Source organism: Seriola lalandi, unplaced genomic scaffold (genome assembly GCF_002814215.2).
Source record: "Seriola lalandi dorsalis isolate HSWRI2012SDOR001 ecotype SW California unplaced genomic scaffold, Sedor1 jcf7180002054570, whole genome shotgun sequence".
Lineage (NCBI taxonomy): Eukaryota > Metazoa > Chordata > Actinopteri > Carangiformes > Carangidae > Seriola > Seriola lalandi.
The window spans coordinates 4,611,201-4,632,402 of record NW_019525123.1 but is presented as its reverse complement, the minus strand read 5'-3'; the positions used below and the strand labels follow the sequence as shown (position 1 = coordinate 4,632,402).

Genomic DNA, 21,202 nt, shown 5'->3' with positions numbered 1-21,202 from the left:
GTCCTTTTACCTCCTTGGTTTTCATCCTTACATGCAGTGTGAATTATTGCACCTTATATACTCAGGTGTGTGCCTTTTTAAACTATGTGCACCTAATTCAATTTGCCACAGCTGGACTCAAGTTCTAGATATATCTCAAGATACATCTCTATATTTCATTAAAGTAAACAGGATGTTCCTGATCTGCATGCTTTCTGAAGTCACTGTATATCCCTGGTGTTAAGTGATGTCAATGGCCAGAGCCAACCAGATCCACAACATCATTACACACAGATTTATTGTGTGCTTTCTGTGCTCTCGTTTAGATCACAATGAATAGAGTACTGCAACAGCTGTAAAGATAACTGGCAGTATCCTATGGGTGGGGGGAATGAAGAAAGAGATAGACATGACAAAACATGTGGAGACCTGCAGCAGACCACTGCAGGCAGATAAAAAACACACCTCACTTACCTGTAAGCCAAAAACAGTGTCAGGTTCATCCAATTATCTGTCATTAAGACGGTATTCAAAGCAAATGGTTTGAATAGTTCTATCCACACAAATGCTTGAAGCCTTACATCAACAATATGAGGAATTCCTCTGAGATTAAATGATCTGTCAGACAATGAAATAGAATTCAATTTGTACTGGTTTCAATTTAAAGTATTGATACTAAGTGGTTCAGATACTGTTTCACAGAATTTTCTGCATTGTAGACTGGAAAAATTACTTCAAAAGAGAAGGAATATGAGCATTAAAGCAATGGCTATTAAAAACCTATTCAAAATGTAAGTTTGAGGGTTTATCTGAATGAAACTTGTCTCTCACAGTAGGGTCTCCCTAACAATTGAATCTTAATCCAAACAGCTCCAGAGTTCCTGCTCAGCCTCCTGGGATCACATGGGAGTTGTGGAATTGACTCGGGAATGCTGTCAAAGGTTCGGCAGCTCTCTCAAACCCACAGGCTCTGGGATGATGTCATTGGGAAAGCTTAAAGCTCTCTTTGCCGGCAAGCATCCAAGGAGGCATAATAGCTTAATAGCTTCTGGAAACACTTGACAAGAGAGAAAGTTTCAAGAAACTGCAAGACAATTTTGTAGTATTATCCTGATGACATGGAGCTATTCCCTTTTTAAGACTTGACTCCAGAGATATATCTGTAAAGGTTGAGTCAAGAACTAAAATGACCACATGGCAGACATTTTGCCACACAGAAGCAAATTTCAGAGGCTTTCCTAGATGAGGTGCTGTTAGTTGTATTGGTTGACAAAAATGTATGCATCATAATTGTTAACTTGCACTATAGTTCTGGCCTATATTGCATGTCATCCATTTTTTTATTCATGCCAAGCTCACCTGAATGAGTACAGACATCGAGGATGGTACATTACTTTAGTTATGGTCTCTGTGCATAGCCTAAACAAAGTTCTGCAGGACACAGATAGTATACAGTTCTGTGTTATGCATGTTGTTGTTTTATGAAACTTCTGTTATGAACTGGGAAATGCATGGACCTCTGCCAAATAAAGTTACCTACTTCTGATGCAGAACTGCTGGCATGCCTATATCATGTCTTCAGATTGATGCATGATGGTGCATGTAGCTGAGACTTTTCAGATGACAAATATGACTTAGAAAAGATCAAAGAGCGATTTACCACTGCCTGCAGATACACATGAAATATGACAATATGTGTTAGAGAGGTAATATGGATATGCTGCTGAAAACTAGGATCATTTATCATCTTGAATTTTGCTTTTTATATCTTTACTTATCATAATGATTTTTTCACCTTGCTCATATAGCTGCAAGTTTGAAGAAAACCAAAAAACTTAGCTCATTACCTGCAAGATCTCTTGGGTAAATGTTCATTCTTGTCAGGGGGGTGGTCACGTTAGATCTATCTTGCACCTGCGCTCCTGTAGGATACAATTACATAAATAGCTCCTCTTGTATATAAGGGCTATTTGTGATGAAATTAAAGGCCACATCAGTTTTACTTGGCTGAAGAATATGTTCTCCCTCAAATTTATTCTCACTGAAATCCCGCTAATATCCTCTTAGGGGATAAACCTACCCAACCTACTTTTTCTTCAAGATCATTATGAACTGCATCTGTTTGCTGTGAGCATAGTGTGGTTCTAAAAAGTTGATTTTGTAGTGACAGATACTGTTGGTTCTTCCCTTGCATATATCCATACCTGTTATGTTACTATATGACTTCATTTGTTTTAATAGGCCCATCACAGACATATCCATATATCCATATTATAGTCTTTCATTGCAAGTGCTTTAATTTTGTGAACCTTTTATCAGCATACCCTTGACTGCTGCGTGATATGAGTTTTATGAGGTGTTTGCTCAACAGTCTGGATCTTTCTCCATGTAACTGAATGAATCAAAACCTACAGTATTAGATCTGGACTGTTTTCTGTGAAAGGAGACTAGTCTGCATTCCTGTTGTAATATCATTAGCTAAACATGCTTCTTATCATGGTTTCTTATCATTGCTGCCAAGTAGGTCTGAAAAGAATTCTCTCTCTCTCTCTCTCTCTCTCTCTCTCTCTCTCTCTCTCTTGCTCTCTCTCTTGCTCTCTCTCTCTATCTTTCTATGTCCCTCTCTTTTACTACCTCTCTCCTCTTGTCTTCCTCTCTCTTTGAACCTGTAAGAATGAGAGATCAAGTGTAGTTGTTCTGTTAACAGTCTATGGTTAACACCTGCACCCTATGCTCTCTGTGTGAGTGAGTGACAGAGCGAGAGAGAGCGAGAGAGAGAGAGAGAGAGAGAGACTCCCTCCCCTTGTTCCCTCTCCAGCTCAACTTCCAGCTGTTGTTGCATTCCTCTACACGCCGATATTGGCTTAGGCCGCCGGCTTTTTACGTTTGTATGTGCTATGTTTGAAGTGTGTGTGTGTTTGTGTGTGTGTGTGTGTGTGTGTCAATGCAATATGACAAGGAATTAGAAGTCTTTCCTAGACATCCAGAGGTTTCTCACGAGGCACAGGAAATGCATCTGCTGTCAAGTAGGAGACTGTAATCACAAAGAGGAAAAGTGACAGAATATTTTCAGGCGACATAATCCTGGATCGTGGAGAAGCTTCGTAATTGTGTCGTTTTCGGCATCATGACAAAGGAGGCCAGTCCCTCTTCAATAATGGTAAGTCCAATATTTAATGATCCAAATGTGTGATTTTTGAAGTTTAAAAAAAAAATGCTTATGATGTCATTAATGTTTAATCGACAGCTCAGAGGGTTCTTGCCAGTGTTTGTTTCTTAATGAGCTGTTTAACAACAAGGTAAATCTTATCCGACTATAATTACAGATTTTGCTGTAAGAAAATGAAATGGTAAGTTTTGTTTCTTTCTGCGCTACTGATTAAACGTCCACCTACAAAAGCAGAATTATCCTACGTGATTCCACTGAAGACAAACATACAAAATAAAGATAATGAATAGATATAAAGATACGAGATTATGACCTAGAAATTATATGTTTTATTATATTATTGTTGACCACAATTACAAAAATACCACTAGTGAGTAAAACAGACATATTATAGGACCCAGAAGAGAACCAATTAATCAAGTGAATTACAATATGTGGCCTAACATGGACATCAACCAACAAATTTAAGAAATCTGACTGAGGGACAACGTAAAGAGATGTAGTCTTACCACCTTCCACCTCTTTAACATCTTATATTTATTGGTATAGATTGAAGAATATGCATGTCTGTGGTGTGTGAGTGTCTGTAGGAGTGTGGCATTAAATCAGCCTTTGTGTATCTATGTTGGTCTATATGTGTATCTTTGGTGGCCTATCTATCTTGGTCCTGTGAGTTAAGTGGAAACAAGTTGTCTGCATGCAAGATAGATATATTAGGTTGTTATTAGGTTGTGCATTTATCTTTGATGGGTCCAACCACTGTACCATACCCAGACTACAACACATCTGTGTCTTAAGTATCTTTAAAAGAGTGAAACATAAAAATCTTACCTCAGAGGGTGAACCATCAGATATTTTAGTCAAATTCAAACTCGCTGTTTATATATTCATTTAACAAAACATAACTGTTATACTAGTTTTTATAAAAACATTACTGCATCAGAATTAGCTCATGTTAAAACCATTATGTAAAATTGGTTCTGGCCATGATGGGGAAACCAGGAGGATACAACTGTTCCGTCATAAGGACTCATCATAACCACTTGACTGATACGAGACTGAAAACATCTGATATGTGGTATGTGCACATATGCGTGTACACATAGAATTTAGCCAGATGAAACAGCACTAAAATAAACCATCTTACAAATCTTTCAACTATTCAGTCGGGAATGCATATTTCTACCCTGTGTTGTCAAGACAATAGGAGTTTCAATATTGGTTTGATAGTTTAAAGATATTCAAATAAACTTAATTTGTAATATTATTATTAGTATTTAAAATTTGCATTCTGCAAACTGAAAATCCTCTTCAGCATTTTCTCAAGAGTGGGTACTGTTTGTGTGTTTACCTGCATGTGTCAGCTGGAGAAAGTAAAAGGTTTGGTTATGCGCAGTCACTGGCTGTTGAGAATGAACAGTGGCTGCAGTCAAATTGCCTAAAATGTCCAACACAGTAGTAACATATCTTTGGTTTTAATGTTGATGTATGAAGGTAAATGTTTGGTTCAGTGTGTCAGCATTCCAGTATATACAACCACATTTTTTTTGAAGACCAGTGGTGCAACTTGGGGAAACCTTTTTTTGGTCCACTACTAATCTTTTCTGTCATCCCTGGATTCTTCTGTCTGTTTTTTCATTCATTTCCTTTTCTTTTGCCTCCCAGTCTCAGCCACACACTTGGTTTGTTTCTCTTGTTATCTAAAGTTCCATCTTTCTGCCTTCCTCTTTTGTTTTCTTTACATAAGTCACAGTTCATTTCAGCATGCCAACTATGTGACTTATGTGGGTTATGTTTCCCTCACTGTCCCTCCTTGTCTATCTGTCAAATCCAGCCCCTTGGAAACCCAAACATTTGTTGATCTCTTGCCATCAGCTAAGGTAATCTGGGCTTTTTCAAAGACACACACACACACACACACACACACACACATCCTCAATAGAAATTCAAGTTAGATTTCCTCCAACTCTGACTCAGCTGCAATAACAATGGACTTTCTTTCCTGTGAGGATCTTGCATTTCGGTAAATGAAAGAAAAGTGTGAGAGAGTTTGGTTTGGTTTGGTTTGGTTTGGTTTGGTTTGAACAATCCTGGTGGAAATTTGTTGTGCTTCAGCAGGGGTTCAAGGTTCAGTTGTGCAAAGTTTTCAGCAAACATAGACACACACATGACAAAGTAAATTTAAGAGTTTCTTATGGTATCAGTTCCTGAAAAATACAGAGTTGTATAGCCTACATGTGTGTGAGTGTATGTTGTGTTTGTGACTGAGGCATTTATCAAACTAATTAAAGTCTTGTTGAAGACATTATTGCAAACAAAACAGAGAGTGTAGTGAGTTGCTCCATATGAGGGCCACTCAGAGAAAGACTTCATATTAAACAGCATCTGTGATACAATACTGGCTTTGTCAGGTGGGAGGAGAGGGTCACGCTGGAATGTAAGGGGAGGGGATGTTAGAGAGACAGAGAGATGGAGAAAGAGAGAGATAAAGACTGAAAGAAGAGTACAGCTTGGCAAGTCAGAAAAACAGGCAAGACACAGCAGAACTTCAATGAACAGATGAAACTCATTTTATATTCAAAAGTAAATGGACAGAGATGAGACGGAGCAAATAAGAAGAAAGAAGAGAAGAAAGAAGAGTTGTTTTGGCTTCAGATCAATAAAAAGAGAAAGATAAAGACAAAGGGCAAGGAGATCCTGTGACAATCAATCCTGTGACTCCATTTACTCACATTATGAAGAGCAGCTCAACATTTTGGGAAACTGTATTACTCATAAACCAAGGAGCAGACATACACAATCACACAACATACTGTATATGACAACCTAACACACACATGAACACTACAAAATACACAGGCACTACATATTCAGGCAGATGTAGTGTCAGTTTGTCCTGTCGTCTTGCAAAATGTGTGCAGAGAGGTTAATCATATCAATAAATAAGTCTACACACTGCTCAGCACATTGAACACATGGGTTGCTTTGTTTGCAAAGCAAGTGTATGAAACCAGCCAAATTTTATTTCTGTAGTATGTCTTCAGCATAGACTGTATATAAAGAGGTCTACAGCCAGCTGAAGTCCCTCAATCTAAAAACCCATATACATATTTATCCATTCTCTCTGATCATACCCCAGCTCCTAGCCATCATCTTGAGGAGCTGTTTGCTTCGAAACACTCTCTAATGCACCTACTAATCCACCACAACTTAAGGAACGTGCAATTAGACAAAAGACAAGCAAATGAATCAATTTGACAGCACATGTGCTGCAAATACACACAACATAATCAAATAGACAAACACACTGTTAATACTCACATCACAACCAAATAGACAAACTTGCTGTAAATTGTTTGGCTGTGTGTCACATGCACAGAAAAAGCAGATAGCCAATATTAAATATCTGCAATGAAAGTAGAAAAGAACAATACTGCTAATTTGCCTGTTGCATGTTCTTCTGTGCTTACTACCTTCTGTAATTGTTATTGTGTAATTGCACGTCACTAATCCTTCACGCTTGCAGCTGGTTCCAAAGATAAAATAATGAAAACATGATGTATCAAGAATATCTCAAAAATTAAAACGCTAAAACACGGAAACTTAAAAGCATAAAAATGGTAGCGATAGCGCCACCATGTAGAGAGAAAACACTAAATATTTCACAATACTTTTGCTAATATCTTGGGAAACTTTAGGCAAAGAAAATATGGATTCAGTACATGATGCAGAAGAGATTGCTATAGGCCACGCCCATTTGTGTCATAAAAAAATTCCCACCATTTTGAATTATTAACACTTTTTTGTCTGCCTATCCCTCATCATTGATCCAAGCTTTACCAAACACATATCGTGTTTAGATGACACTGACCACAGCTCTTATCTTAGATCTGCGATATCATGTATAATTTTTCATGATTGGCTAACTATTTTTTGTGGGTATGGACAAATTAATTCAATGTGCTATAATTCTTTAATGCTTTATCCAATTGCAATCAAATTTGGATCACTTGAACAGACTGACACCCTGAATAAAACTGCTGAGTTTCATGCAATTTTGCCTCTAAGGGGCGCTATTGCAAAAATAACAATTCTGGTGGCTAGAAACAAGGTTCCAGATTCAAATGTCAAGCTGATATCTCATATAATCAATGAGTTATTAGAATTAATGTTAAAAAAAGTATCTCAATCATTCCAACTAGTGCGCCAAAAAATTCTGTTCCAAATCAGTGACATTTACAACAGTGGGAATTGTACTGTGATGTGGTTATGAGAATGCTGTCTGCAACACAGACAGCAAAAATGATGCAGAAGATAAATGAAACAGAAGAAAAGGCAAAACAGATGGAGAGGAAATACAGAAGAGAGGAGAGAGTAGACAGAGGGATGAAAGCAAAGGATGAAGAAAATGAAAGGATAAGATAAAACAGTCCAGGAATGCTGGGTCTTTCCCTCTTGTTTTATGATTCCTTTTTTATGATTCCTCTCTCTATCTTCCATTGCTTTCCCTTTTTCCATCAGTCCATATATCTCTCGCCTTCTCTCTTTCTCCATCTCTGTCCCCAGATCCAGGGTAAACAAAGCATTTTGGGGAGACTCAGCTGTTCTACAGATGGGAACAAAGAGAGATTGTGTGTCCATGCACTGTCTCTTCTTGAGTCCTTGTGTATTTACAAAGTTTTTTTGCTAGTCTGCAATTATTTAAAGTATTAGTTCAGGTGTACACCAGCTCAAGGGTTATAAGTAGGTCAGGGCTGCCTATTTAGGATATTTTCACATTGGTCAGCTTTCCCATAAAAGGAAAAATTTGCCATTGAAAAGTATGACTAAGATGTTTATTAGATAAAGGCTATAACCGCAAAAGACTTTATAAGCATATTATTTGTGTTTACCATTACATTCTACATACCTACAATTACCTAAACCATCTAGTAGTCCAGAATACATTATAGCATCAGGTTTGGTGTTTTGATCTTAGACTGAGGAGAATCTTAGGATGTCAGAACTGGAATCTGGAAATCTAGAAGGGGGCTCGACACACCTCACTGCTCTGCTTCAACTAGAGCACAACAAGGCCAAAGACTTGTTTTGACCTGCCCATACTGGAGCTCACCTGGTGAAAGAAGGAGCAGGGAGTCTATACAAAGAAAGAGAACAACCAAGACACAATGAGGAGGAACAATGGAGTAAAGACAGGAGAGGCTATTTGTGAGGGAAGGGGAGGGTCAAGGAGGCCGAAAAGGGAATACAGGAAGGGAAGAAGCGGGAGGAGAAAGGAGAAGAATAAAATCTTGTCACTGCACTAAAAACAGTCTCCCTTGAATTTGAAATATGACTTTGACCTCCATTTCTCATTCGGTTTTCCTAACACTTGTCTAGCTGATGTTGCCATCATACATGGTGTGTTTGCTTTGTCTACACCAGTGATGGAAAAAAAATCTGTGGAATGTGGGGCCTCATATCTTCATGTGATAACAAAAAGAGCTGATGTGTTACTTTATTTGTGGATGTTTGTGTGTTTTTAAGAGTAATAAGGGTATGAGGATGGTGTGTGCGTGTGTTTAAAAGCAATAGGGGTGTCAAAGCAGTAGAGGAAGTGAGCTCAGAAAGGAAGCTGGCACTGAATTAGAGGAAGTGGTATGGAGCTGACTTTGATTTTGCGCTTCCTCTGCTGGTGATTGGAGGAAAGAAAGAAAAGAGAGGGGAGTAACACTAAAAAGGCAGGAGAATGAGGCAAGGAGAGAAAAAATACAGAAGAAGGATAGAAAAGAAAAGAAGACAGTAAAAACAGTAAGAGAAAGAGAAAAGTCATTTTACGAAAAGGAAGGAAACATTAAAAAAAAGATACTAATGGTAAAAACTGTGGGCAGGATAACAAGGAGAGTGAAGAGAAAAGAAGGAAAGAGATGACAGAAAGTACAAAAGGAGAAGTGTTAGGGGTGGTTTCCCATATGCTTCAATCATCTGTGTTTTGGAGAGAAGCATTTTACTAATCCAGCTGGGTGTGTGTGTGAATGTGTTTGTGCCATTGAATGGGTGTTTATGAAAATCGGAGTTAGCAGGACTGTTTTAAGCTTTTTGAATTGTAGAGTAAGGCGGGGGTTGTCCTTGACACTGGATCTCACTGTATTTACTCACACATTTTTAAGGCATTTTTGATTCAATTTAATTTTATTTTGCTCTGTTTGAATTCCTCTTAATGGTTTATCAGTCTTGTTCTTTTCACTGTCCCCTCAATATTTCCAACTCAAACATTTTAACTTGACGTTATCTTCATCAGGGACCCTCATTGTCAATCAATACAAAATAAAAATAGTCATAGAACCAAAGCTAGAAGTTTCTCATGAGGTGGATGTATGAGAGAAATGCCAAAATCAAAGGTTTATCTCCTTGTGAGCATGAATTTTCTAACATCTTCCTGTTACATTGTAACATGTTTTGATTGGTCATGACATAACTTGACATTTGAACTGTGGCATAAGAGGAAAGCTAATGGAGTATCTAAAATGGTAGGGGTTCATCCTATGTAGAGCAGAACTGTGGAGCACTTGGAAAATTTAGAAGTGGATTTTGATATTTCTTGTTGAAATTTTGGTTTTAAGGTGGTAGATGTCAGGGGGACATTCAAATTCATAAGAATCATCCCCTGATGACAAGGAATATCTCTTCAATGTTTAATTGCAATATGATCTGTAGTTGTCAAGATATCTTGCTCTGGCTGAACAGACACATCATACAACTAATGGATATTGCTATCCTTTGGTCCTACAGGCAGTTGGATAGAAACAAAACTAACTGACTGGGCCAGTGAAAAAGAGGATTGCCCAATTTATAGTAAAATCAATTTCAATATAATTGTGTATTATTTGATATGAGTTTCTATTATTGCCTGACAGTTCCTAGATGAATCATAGCAACATTAAAAACCGAAGCTGCCATTTTACTGGGATGGCATGATCAGGTTTATATTTAATTTTTATTGTTTCCTCATCTTGTATCTCATGTGCTCTCTCCCTATATCTGTCACACACATACATATCCACAGACACTGACTTATATGTAAACACAAACACACTTTCCCCATACACCTCATATGTTGCCTTCTCTCTCTCACACACACATTCACAAAAACACATGCACATTCAAAGCACCAGGCAGTGTAATGGCAGACCATAATTAACAAGTTGTGGGAACAATGTTTTCATGGAACATTTCTGCCAGTTCTTCCCACTGCTAACCAGCTTTGGTTGTGTGTGTGTGTGTGTGTGTGTGTGTGTGTGTGTGTGTGTGTGTGTGTGTGTGTGTGTGTGTGCGTGTGTGGTATTTTCCCCTTTCACACAGATAATTCCTCTCATGTGGCATCTGAGCAGAAGTGTTAAATATTTGTACTTATGTGACCCTACTCTTGCCTTTCTACATGTACTATACAGTATGTATACTATATTTGTGTCTGTGTGTATATGCTACCACTTTCCGCATAGCCACTTTACATGATTTGCTTTTTTTCCATATTTACTGCAGGACTCTGAGATGATGTTTCAACCAGAGTCAGACCAGATGTCTGCAGCTGAACCCAAGGTTAGAGAATATACACAATCACACATGCTATGTCATTCATCAACAAATTATGTAATGTATGTATTTCAAAACCCTTTATTCAAAGGTAAAGAGCCAAATCAATATGAAATAAATTATCATTCTTCAGAATATTTTTGAGGGTCGGATTTCACGGAGGTCTATGTTTTTCAAGTCTTCAGAGGACAAAGAATCTACTAAATAAATAAATAAATTGTGTGCAAGACTGACCTTTCCACTCTGATGCTTGCAGTCTCCTTCGCTAGATCTGATCGACACAGGGAAGGGGCTGAAGGTCCAGACAGCCACACCTCATCTAGTTAGCCTGGGCAGCGGAAGGCTGAGTGTGGCAATCACCCTTCTGCCACTGAAAGAAGGTAACACACATGCTGTATAGAAATATATAGTATATAGTCCTTGGGGTAGGATTACCAGGTCAAACAGTAGCCATCCATCTTCAACTCCCACACCAATGTCATGGATCATGGAATCGTCAAATGTAATTTTTCACCAGTCATGTAAAACTGTCACCTGAAAGTCCCCTCCCTCATTGCTTTGTTTCCCTGTCTTTTCTGCTGTACTTCTCTTCTCTTTTTCCATCTCTCTGCCCTCCCATCGCTTCATTTTCATGAGTCCTGGAGAGGCATGAGTCGAATGGTGTGATTGGGGAAAGTGATACTCTATACTGGGTCACAGTAAAGTCAAGGAGCCAATACTACTATCTCTCACAGGAAGACTGAAAACCCATATTTACAATAGTTACACCATCCACACAGTAATTTCTGTTTATTTTCACTTGTAGTGAGAATTATTCCACTTATTGCTTAATGCACAGCCTGAACACACAGTAAACCATCCAAAAATGACAATACTGTGCTAACAGACCATAACCCAAACATATTAAAACAGTGATGACTCACACTGCATGGTTTCAGGACAGTGTCTTATACACAGAGTGAAATCACCCACTACAACAAATTGAAATACTGAAATCCACATTATTCCGTTGGAATGCAATATTCAAATAAATTCAAGCTGTTTTCTCATATGTTACACACACACACACACACACACACACACGAATACATTGACAACAGATTAGAAACGTTAAAATAAAGGGATTATCTGTCTTTAGTTGGATAACAGTTTCCACTGTTAGACTCATGTATACTTCTAGAGTTAACATGTCTTGCATGGATAACAGCACTCTCATTGTATTTCTAATTCAGAAACAGAGAAAGTTCATTTTTTTGTCCTTTTTGCAATGAAAAAACCATATCAGCACTAGTTTTATACTTTTTAAAATGTTAGAGGTAAAGTCAGGATGCAAGAACATTAATTGTTGTCCATAGCGGTTGCTTACTTTATAAGTATAAGTGTGATTTCAGTCACAGTATAAATGGTGCTAAAATTAGGGGTAAAGTTTATAAATACAGTTAAAAGGCTGAATGTAATAGCAGAGTCAGCACTGGGACATTTTAAATCTTGCTTTATCATTGTTCGATGCATAACCGTTGCCACACACTTTCACAATCCCGTCTTGGTGTGCCCTTTCATTTCAGTGCGGAATGCCAACAATGTGAGCAAGCCCTGTTAGGAGAACTAGGGTTCTATTTTGCTCCACAATGAGTCCACTGAAGAAGCACCAGTTCAAATTCATAGTACTGCAGTATTCCTTTTATCACAGGCCACAAATATAGTTGAAAAAGACATAGTTGCATTTGGGTATCAGTTTAAGTTTCACTTGTAAAGATGCTGTCAAAGAGTATTTGATACTACAGAGACATGCGGATCTACATGATGTTTAATTCACTAATTAAAGCCTGATTTTAATTCAATATTGTCTACATTTCTTATTCTACTGATTATAACGTGTATGTCTTGATGTTCCAGGGGTGACCCGCATAGGCCGAGAGGATGCTCCAACCCCTCAAGATATCACCATCCAGGGGCCTAGTATCGAGGCAGAGCACTGTCTCATCATCAATGAAGGTTAGTGTCATTTCACTTTCTCTGAAATTAATTCATAAAACTGGCATGCCTCTTGAATAAACATCTTTACATTGCTAAGTGTAGAAAGTCCAGTGCCTCATCCTTTAATCAACAAAGCTTTTAATATTAGTATATAATCTTACTTTTGGTAAAACTATTGAATCTACTGAAAACAATTCTGCCAGGGAAGTGAGATTATAATATTTGAAAGCATTTCGTCAAACTTGTAAAGAGCTGATCTGCTACCGTTTCAGTAAGTAATAAATGCTGGGCTCTTTTGTCTCATTTTAAGAGGATTAAATAGTACAACAAAACTGCAACAGAATCAGATGAAATTACCATAATACACTGGATAAGAATAATCTTTTAAGAAAAAGTATGTTTCAAGATAAATATGGGATTGAATTAACTATTTAGCTGGGTATCTGTCTGCACACATACTGTACAGTGTATTAGGTGGTTGAAAGAAAAGGATCTTTGCTTTTAATGCAATTGATGTTTCTTTGCGGCACATTTTATATGTTTTTTTACCAGAAGCTTTCAGACTAAAAGCCTTTTAATGATGGTGGTTTCATGTGTATGTTATAATTAAAATTGATAGTTCTTTAGAAGTCATCTTTCAGCTGTAGTTCAAAATCTTAATAGTGGATAGTATGAATGAAAGTATGTTTAAAGCTGACCCTCTTCTCATTACCAATATAACAGGAGGGGTGGTGACCCTGGACCCCTGTGGTCACCTCTGCAGTTTGGATGGAGTCCAAATCACTGTGCCTACACCGCTTACACAGGGTAAGAGCTGCAGTGTATAAGCTTTGAGATATTGCCACCTACTGGTTAATAGTAGTAAAGAGGTAGACTAAAGTTAATTTCAATGCATCAACTGTATGTTCTTCCACTATTTCATAGTGTGTGTGTGTGTCTGTGTGTGTGTGTGTGTGTGTGTGTGTGTGTGTGTGTGTGTGAAAGAGAGTGAGTGGTTAGTTTGTGGTTTGGTTAACCTGCATTCCTTTCAGTGGGTGTATGAGTCATATGGGCACATTTAACGTTGTGCTGACATTCTGCATGGGAACAACTGTATGTTCTTCCACTGTGTGTGTGTGTGTGTGTGTGTGTGTGTGTGTGTCTGTGTGTGTGTGCGCGTGCGTGCGCGTGCGTGCGTGTGTTTGTGAGTATATGCACATAAATGTATGGGCTTATGTGTATGAGAGCATTTCCAAATGTTTGTGTATATGTTTTGATTAATGGAGTGCATGCGTGTGCACCTCTGGTTCTGGTTTGGTTTAATTTGTCATGGTTTGGAACAGCTAGCTGCTTCAATGAGTCACAGCTTCCAGAAACTGAAGTGGTTACACTACTCTTCAAATTCTATTATATTAGACTGCAGAAAACTGGCAAAACACACACACAAACACACACACACACACACACACACACACAAACAGAGTAGCAATAACAAATTCTAATGCATTCTTATCTTTCTCTCTGCCCCTGCCACATGCCTGTGTCTGCCTGTATCTTGATCTGTTTATCTCTTGTCTGCCTGTCCTCTTCTCTCTTCTCCCAATTTCCCTTGATTTTTGCAACTGCAGAGCTCCTCCTGCTTCACATGTTTTTCCTTCTGTGATACTTCCCCCTCTGTTACTTCTTTTTTCTTTCCCATTCTTATTTCATAGAACATGCAGCACAGTGACTTTTCCTTCCCCATGTGTCCATCTGTTCTGTGTACTCTTTTCTCCTTTTCATTGTGTCCCGTCTGGCCTGGCTGTTTTCAGTTAAATATTGACAAGCCTATTTATTTATTTATCTTCCCGCTGTGCCTGGCTGATTCAAATATTGACATCACGTGAGGCCAGGGGATCATGAGGTGGGGGTTGGGGAAAAGATTGAAAGGGTTAAAAAAGTTAAAAGGGCATGGTTTGGAAAATTATGCAGAGAGAGACTGAGAGAGAAAGAGAGAGAGAGCAGCATCTTTTGTTAATATATGCTGGTCTCATAAGCTCTGGGTTGAGTTAGTCTAACCACACACACAAACACACATATACACACTGGAGGGCTGTCTGGAGATGATTAGCTATGTTTAGGAAGTGATCTGTTCTGTATTTAGGACTTGACCTGGACTCACATCAGCTTCACTCCTAACAGCTACAAGTCACTTGTAGAATAGAATAATAATATGTTATACAGCATAATAACAGCAATGATGACAATGACAGTCATTGTGTCCCAATAACAGCACTGACAAACAGGCAGTATAATGGGCCTTCTTAATTCTAATGTAGTTTACAAAGGTTAACATCTCTTTCTGTGTATTATATCCATTGCATCTTGCAGTTATTTTTACATGATGTTCTTGTCAGTTCACATGTCAGTAGAGTTTGAGTACAAAATACAATCTCCCAGCAATCACACCGGTATAAAGCAAATGCAAATCTATCTGCTGAACAAAACACAGCTGCTCTAATGGCCACTCTCCTTTTCTTTTCCTCTACACACATACACAGCCTGCACACTGTCAATGGGTTCATGTTGTGTGTTCATGTTTTGAATGGTTGCAAATAACAAAGCATCTGAAAGAAACAAGGAACAGTTTAGACAAGACAAGACTTTGGCCATGGGGCAAAGTTCTATCTTAAAGTTTATTATTTGCTTTTCAGTGTTATCTCTCCCTCCTAAATTCTTCCACTCTTTCTTTAACCAGTCAATATGTTTGACATACCCTTAAATCTTTACATGCTCCTTCTCTAGCTATCTTAGAAGTCTAATTAATCACTTCTTAAATGAATTAGATCAAAGTCTGCATAAAAACAAACCACCAGTTTTACAAGGTTTTTCAGTCGGTTTCTATGGGCCAACTGGTTTGGCGTTACACTGGTCCAATGTATTTCAAAGAAAAGAAGAAAAATTGGTAGGTAGACAAAGAAAAGCTGAGGGGGCGTCCACCAAATACCTCACTATCGAATCGTCTTTAAACCTGCCAATTACAGAAGGGGGTGATGGCGTATTTTGCTCTTAGTTTACATGTGGTTTTTAATTACTTACACTCGTTGTTCTTCTCTTTTGCATGTTGTTTTGAAGGTGTACATTTTAATTGTGATATTGGGTTTCTCGACAGTATTTTACAACGTTCTCTCTCGTAAATCCTGAGCCTCCAACCCCTTTTAACCAAAAAGTGGTACAGTCCCAGACTCTGGCTTGTGGACGGTAAATTTGTGAACTTTCTTCTACACGGAGTAAGGACGACTGAAGAGGCGTTTTTACCGTGGAGATAAGAGCCAGACAACAACACAGACCGTCAGCGGTGTAGCTACATAGTTTTTTTTTTTCTTTTCTTACCAGAAGTTCTTTTGAGTAGCTCTTTATATTAATTTATGAGACGTTAAAGGGAAGAACGTTGATTTTCTTTCGTTATAAGTGCTTACTGAATGGAAATAAAAAGGTTTGTGACTGATTTCTGTGATCTCTAACAAATGTAACAAAGTAGCGTTGTATTTACTCAGGCATGGTTTTGACGCTCTTCTACTTTGGCAATTCTACTACTACTGGACTGTATCCGTTTTATGCTACGTTATCCTTCTACCATACAATTTTTGTAAAGTAAATATTATGTTGTACCTATTTGCGATGTTATATGTTACCTTCACACCAGTATTACTTACCACTTGTATGTGGTAACGTTTTCAAACTAGGCTCACAAGCTCTTTGAACAGGTTATCAATCTTACATTTTCTAGTTGTCATCATCAGTCGATACCATTGTTTGAAGATTGTCTTAATTGACACTTAAATAAGGGTAAGCTTCTACTACCAACCAGGATAAACAGCAATTGCTTAGTAGCTGTTAATATTAAAATCACTGAATTCAGGTGTATCTGCCTTTACTCTTTAACTTAATGCTTTTTTTTTTTTTTTTTTTTTTTTAACACCTTTTTGACTTTTTAAAAATGGTATAAGTCTGTAAAGCACAGTTTCACATGGCATATTCTTTCAGCAGGGCTGGAGTTGTGAATCAGTGCAGATACTCAATGCAATCCAACCCTCTCAAGGAAGTTGAATTTATTATTTGTAGCCAAACTCTGGAAGCACACCATCACAAACGGTTGGTTGTTGGAATTTGCCAGCACCTTTTGATGGAAATAACCTTGGTGTTCATGCCTTTGGGTCATATATTAGCTGACAGGTTCAAAGACTGATGTGAGTGTATGTGACAAAGAGAACTAGCCTAAGGCCACAAAGACAGGCTCAGTCGTCCGGATACCTGACATTTGAAAACAAAACCTGCTTCAATTTTCTGGATGTATTGTGTTCATAAGTCTCTCTTCAGCCTGCCTCTTGCACATTTCCCCTCTTATATTATAAAGACAAATGAGAAATAAGTCCTACGTTATCAGTTTGTGTTTACCTTTCTTTCTGATAGATAAGAAGTTGTTGTTGTTGTCTTTACCCGTGGTTGTCCCCTGGCCTGTGAACTTTGCTTGAAAGAAGTTGGGTGGGACGTTGGATTGATGCTTAAAGGGTAAGATTTGAGAGAGAACAGGGAGAAGATGGCTACTGAGCAGGTGAGGTGTGCGTGTGTGCGTGTGTGTGTGTGTGTGTGTGTGTGTGTGTGTGTGTGTGTGTGTGTGTGAGAGAGAGAGAGTGTGTGAAAAATTGTGTTTATAGTGTTACTGCTGGTCCTCTGTTCCCCAGAGAGGGTTAATTTGTGGTTTTCAGGCCAATTTACACTTCCACTGGGACCTGTCTGTGTATACATCTTTATGACTGAGTAAATTCAGCTTTAGTTTACTACCATGTATATTTTCAGGATCATAGAAAAATTTTGAAGACAACTCGTTTACATGCAATTTGAAAAAATAAATGGGGGATAATTTCCAATTTTTTGATTGTGATCACTTAGGACACAATTGTGACCAATTAGGAGGTCATGTGATCTTTGTAATTGGTTTATTTTTCATTCTGACCTGCTGGTCTCAAATTGGCAGTTCCTCCACTTATGTTAACCAAATAGAGAAACAGTTTGAAGTTTCCTCTCCCATAACATTGTGGTGAGACTAGTTTGGTTCGTTCTGATCTATATAGAGACAGAAATTGACTCCAGACGTGATACAGATGTAGGGGACATTTGTGTCATCAAAGACTCTGAGGTCTGACTTTGTAGATCACAAACTTTCAATTATCCTATAAATGTATATACAAGCTAATTTCAAGTTTTATTGTTGTTAAAGACAGTCTGTGCATGTGTATTTGTTTGGGGGGGGCATGCTTCCACATGGGAGGCAAACTCAATTTGCTGGTAAACGAGTAAACGCGTGAATAAGATTAAACATGTTTTGTTGTGGATAGTATGTCTTTGTGTGTGACTGTGTTGTGGGGAGTGAGCATGTGTGTGTCCTAACTTGTACAAAAAGTTATTTAGGACAGCAGGCTTAAAGTTAGTCTGTGTGTAAGCAGTTACGATGAGAGTTTTGTGATAGGATGCTGTGTGTTTTCTTGAAAGGGTATCACAGATGGATTTTTAGGATGGGAGGGAGGAGAGGATTAGTTAATAGTTATTTGTTAGCTAAGTAGTTGAGAAGAAATAGAAAGGGTTAGGGTTAGACATAGAAAGGCGGGGGCGGGGTTGCTGTGAACAAATCAGGGTGATGCACTTTAGCCTCAACTTTAAAGGTTGCACATGGCGAGGCAATTGAGGCTAGGAAATTAGATTTTTACAAGAGCTGGCTGTGTGTGTGTGTGCACGCGCATGCCTGTGTGTTTGCTGTTGTGCAAATTACTGAGCTACTGGGAGTCCTTAGGCAGGCACTGTAACAAGACATGTTCCCACACACACAGCTACATAGAGCATTTTGATGACATGCACTCACATTAATCATGCCTGGCAATAAGAAACACATATTATTAGGTCTTGCTCACACTAGCTGACAAGGTTAATGTGTATGTGTGTTTCTGTTTTTTTTTTCCTCACAGAGACGCACATCTTTTGATCTCTCTGTCATGATGCCACTTCCTCACAGTTTGTGCCTATACCTGCAAAACTGTTTACATAAAGTATATTTAAGAGGTTTACAGTTTAGCTGTGTAGTCTAAACATTTCTTAGACTGTTTTCATGTGTGTGTGGTGTTAGCACCATCCCACCGCTGCATTCAGGTCTCCCCCTGTGCTGAGACACTGCAGCTTTTGAAAGCAAGAAAAATCTGCTCTCTAAAGGCAATGTCGAGAAAAGTATGACGTCTTTTAGCTCAACTATTTATAAGTTGTTGATGAAACAGTAGAGCAAGAGGGAAAAGGGCAAAGTTAAGATGAAAATGAGAGAAGGGAAACAAAAGAAAAATGGTCTCTACATTTTTCCATTCAGTCTTTTTCCATTCACCCTTTCGCTATCCCCCTCTTGCTTCAGTGGTTGTGTCTAGCTTCAGGTCCAAGGAATCTGATGTAACTGTAATGGAGCTATTAAGGAGGTGCTTTTTTAGCCTTTTGCACACATGCTAATCATTGTGGGGGTTTACTGTAATGCTTATCCGAAGGGATGAAGGTTGAAAGAACAAAGAGAGCAGAAATACTGCATGTGAGTATGAGAAAACTGACAAATAAGTGAGGGGCTCTTTGTTTTTCAGTCAGTCTTGTGATTTTTCTATTGTCTGTTTTTGTTCAATCCTCAAAATGTGCATCAGTATAGTCGTTTCATTTCTTTCTTGCTATCTCCTCCTCCTTTTTTTTTTTCTTACACACACACACTTTGTTTGAAGTGTGTGTGTGTGTGTGTGTGTGTGTGAGCTCTGTCTCTCTTCCTTCCCTTCTGAGGTATTTGGACAGCTGTGGCTGGCCATGTGTATTACAGAGGTTGTGACCCTGACATCTTGTTTAATACCTGGCCCTCTCAGCTTAATTGATGGCCAGAATAAATACTATGGTCTGGAACGGCTGGTTTTGTGCAAGTGTGTGTCTGGCTGTGAATAAATATTCCAGGCTTGTACCTATTTAAAGTTGTATTCATGACTATCTCTTCATACATCGTGTATGATGTGTATACCTGATATACATGTCACCAAGGTGTAGTTTGTTTTGTGCTCTTCAAGATTGTTGTTCTGTCTGTGTTATACTAACTCCCACACTTGCAGTTAAATTGACATTTTTAGTTGTATCTTACCTTCTGTGTCTGTGTGTTTTTTCTCTCCAGGTTATTCTTTGTGTCTGGGTAAATCCTACTTTTTCCGGTTCAACCATCCTGAGGAGGCAAGCAGAATGAAAAGCATGCTTCCACAAAAGAGCCCTGTGTCAGCTTTAGCCTACAACACAGGTATACACACATACAGGGTGTCTGGTAAACCCCTCCCCTGACCCCTGAACTGTGCTACAACTGCAATACCTGTTCTTTTTTCTTTGCTCCTCCTCTCTTCCTTTGTTCTGCCACATCTTTTTTTCCACCTCCACTGTTTTCATCATTGCTTAGCTGCTTTTCACCTCTTCTCCACTTGTAGTCCTCCATCACCTTATTTTCCTGATGTGATGTCTGACAACGCAAACAGGTGTGAGAAACTTGGATGTTAGTCCTGTGTGTGTGTGTGTGTGTGTGTGTGTGTGTGTGTGTGTGTGTGTGTGTGTGTGTGTGTGTGTGTGTGAGAAAGAGAAACAGGTGAGGCCAGATATTTCTTTCGGCTCTTTCATATGTCTTTCCTAAATACATGCTCTCACTGTCAAACACATGCTAAAACTTAAATTCAAAGCATAATGGAATGTTTTTGTCATCTGGTGCCCCTCCATTGCCCTGGTGATTCAGCTGGACTCCTGTTGTCTCCTTAGTGATTTATCTGGCTGTGAGTAAGGTGGGTGTGTTGTGTGTGTGCATGTGTGTGTACCATAAGTGGAATCCTTGCTCTTTAAACTCCTAGACACAAGGAATGCACCTCTCTCTCCCCCCAGCCTCTTTTCATAGTTTTCATAGTAACTACTTGCATCTCTTTTACGCATATATTCTCACACACACACACACACACACGCATCCAAAATCTTTACTGCTACCCTTCTGATTGCCAAAACGCTCACTCTTACATGTGAACTTAAAGTGAGGACTCTCACAGTGGCCGTGCATAGAAGAAAATAGTCACGATAGAGGAGAGTTGATGCACACCAGGCCTCCAGTATAAATCTGCCCATGTATGGACACAAACACCCTGCGTGTGCGTGTGTATGTGTGTGCGTGTGTGTGTGTGTGCGTTTCTAGATCTTATGTTTTTCATTTTCTGCCCCATTTCTTTTTGCCAGGCTTATATTCAGCTATGACGTGCACCTTTAGGTACTCTTTAGTTTAGTTTAGTTTCTCTTACAATATAACTCAACTAAGCAGGAGGAGTTGAGCAGTTGTGCTTAAAGTCTTTAACATATATGTACACTCTTGGCATATGTACACATGTGCCATACACATTTGTGTGTTGCTCTCAGGTAGAGCCAAAGCTTTTGTGTGTGGGTGTGTGTGGCAGTTAAACTCTGGGT

General features: G+C 38.7%; 1 protein-coding gene across 6 annotated transcripts in view; it reads left to right on the top strand.

The window, feature by feature from the left end:
* Positions 1–2,809: 2,809 nt before the first annotated feature.
* The window catches only part of phldb2b (pleckstrin homology-like domain, family B, member 2b), a 41,961-nt gene continuing 23,568 nt past the window's right edge, over positions 2,810–21,202 (top strand). Inside the window, exons 1-6 of one of the 6 annotated variants that reach the window (XM_087176834.1) lie at positions 2,810–3,139; positions 10,670–10,726; positions 10,977–11,100; positions 12,617–12,715; positions 13,421–13,504; positions 19,890–20,009. In XM_087176834.1, the coding sequence (XP_087032960.1) occupies positions 3,107–3,139; positions 10,670–10,726; positions 10,977–11,100; positions 12,617–12,715; positions 13,421–13,504; positions 19,890–20,009 (517 nt within the window). In that variant the 5' untranslated portion in view covers positions 2,810–3,106. Of the gene's footprint in view, positions 3,140–10,669; positions 10,727–10,976; positions 11,101–12,616; positions 12,716–13,420; positions 13,505–15,944; positions 16,152–17,128; positions 17,228–19,889; positions 20,010–21,202 lie in introns of those variants that run through there. The other 5 variants (XM_087176835.1, XM_023416899.2, XM_023416901.2 and 2 more) reach the window with 5 other exon arrangements.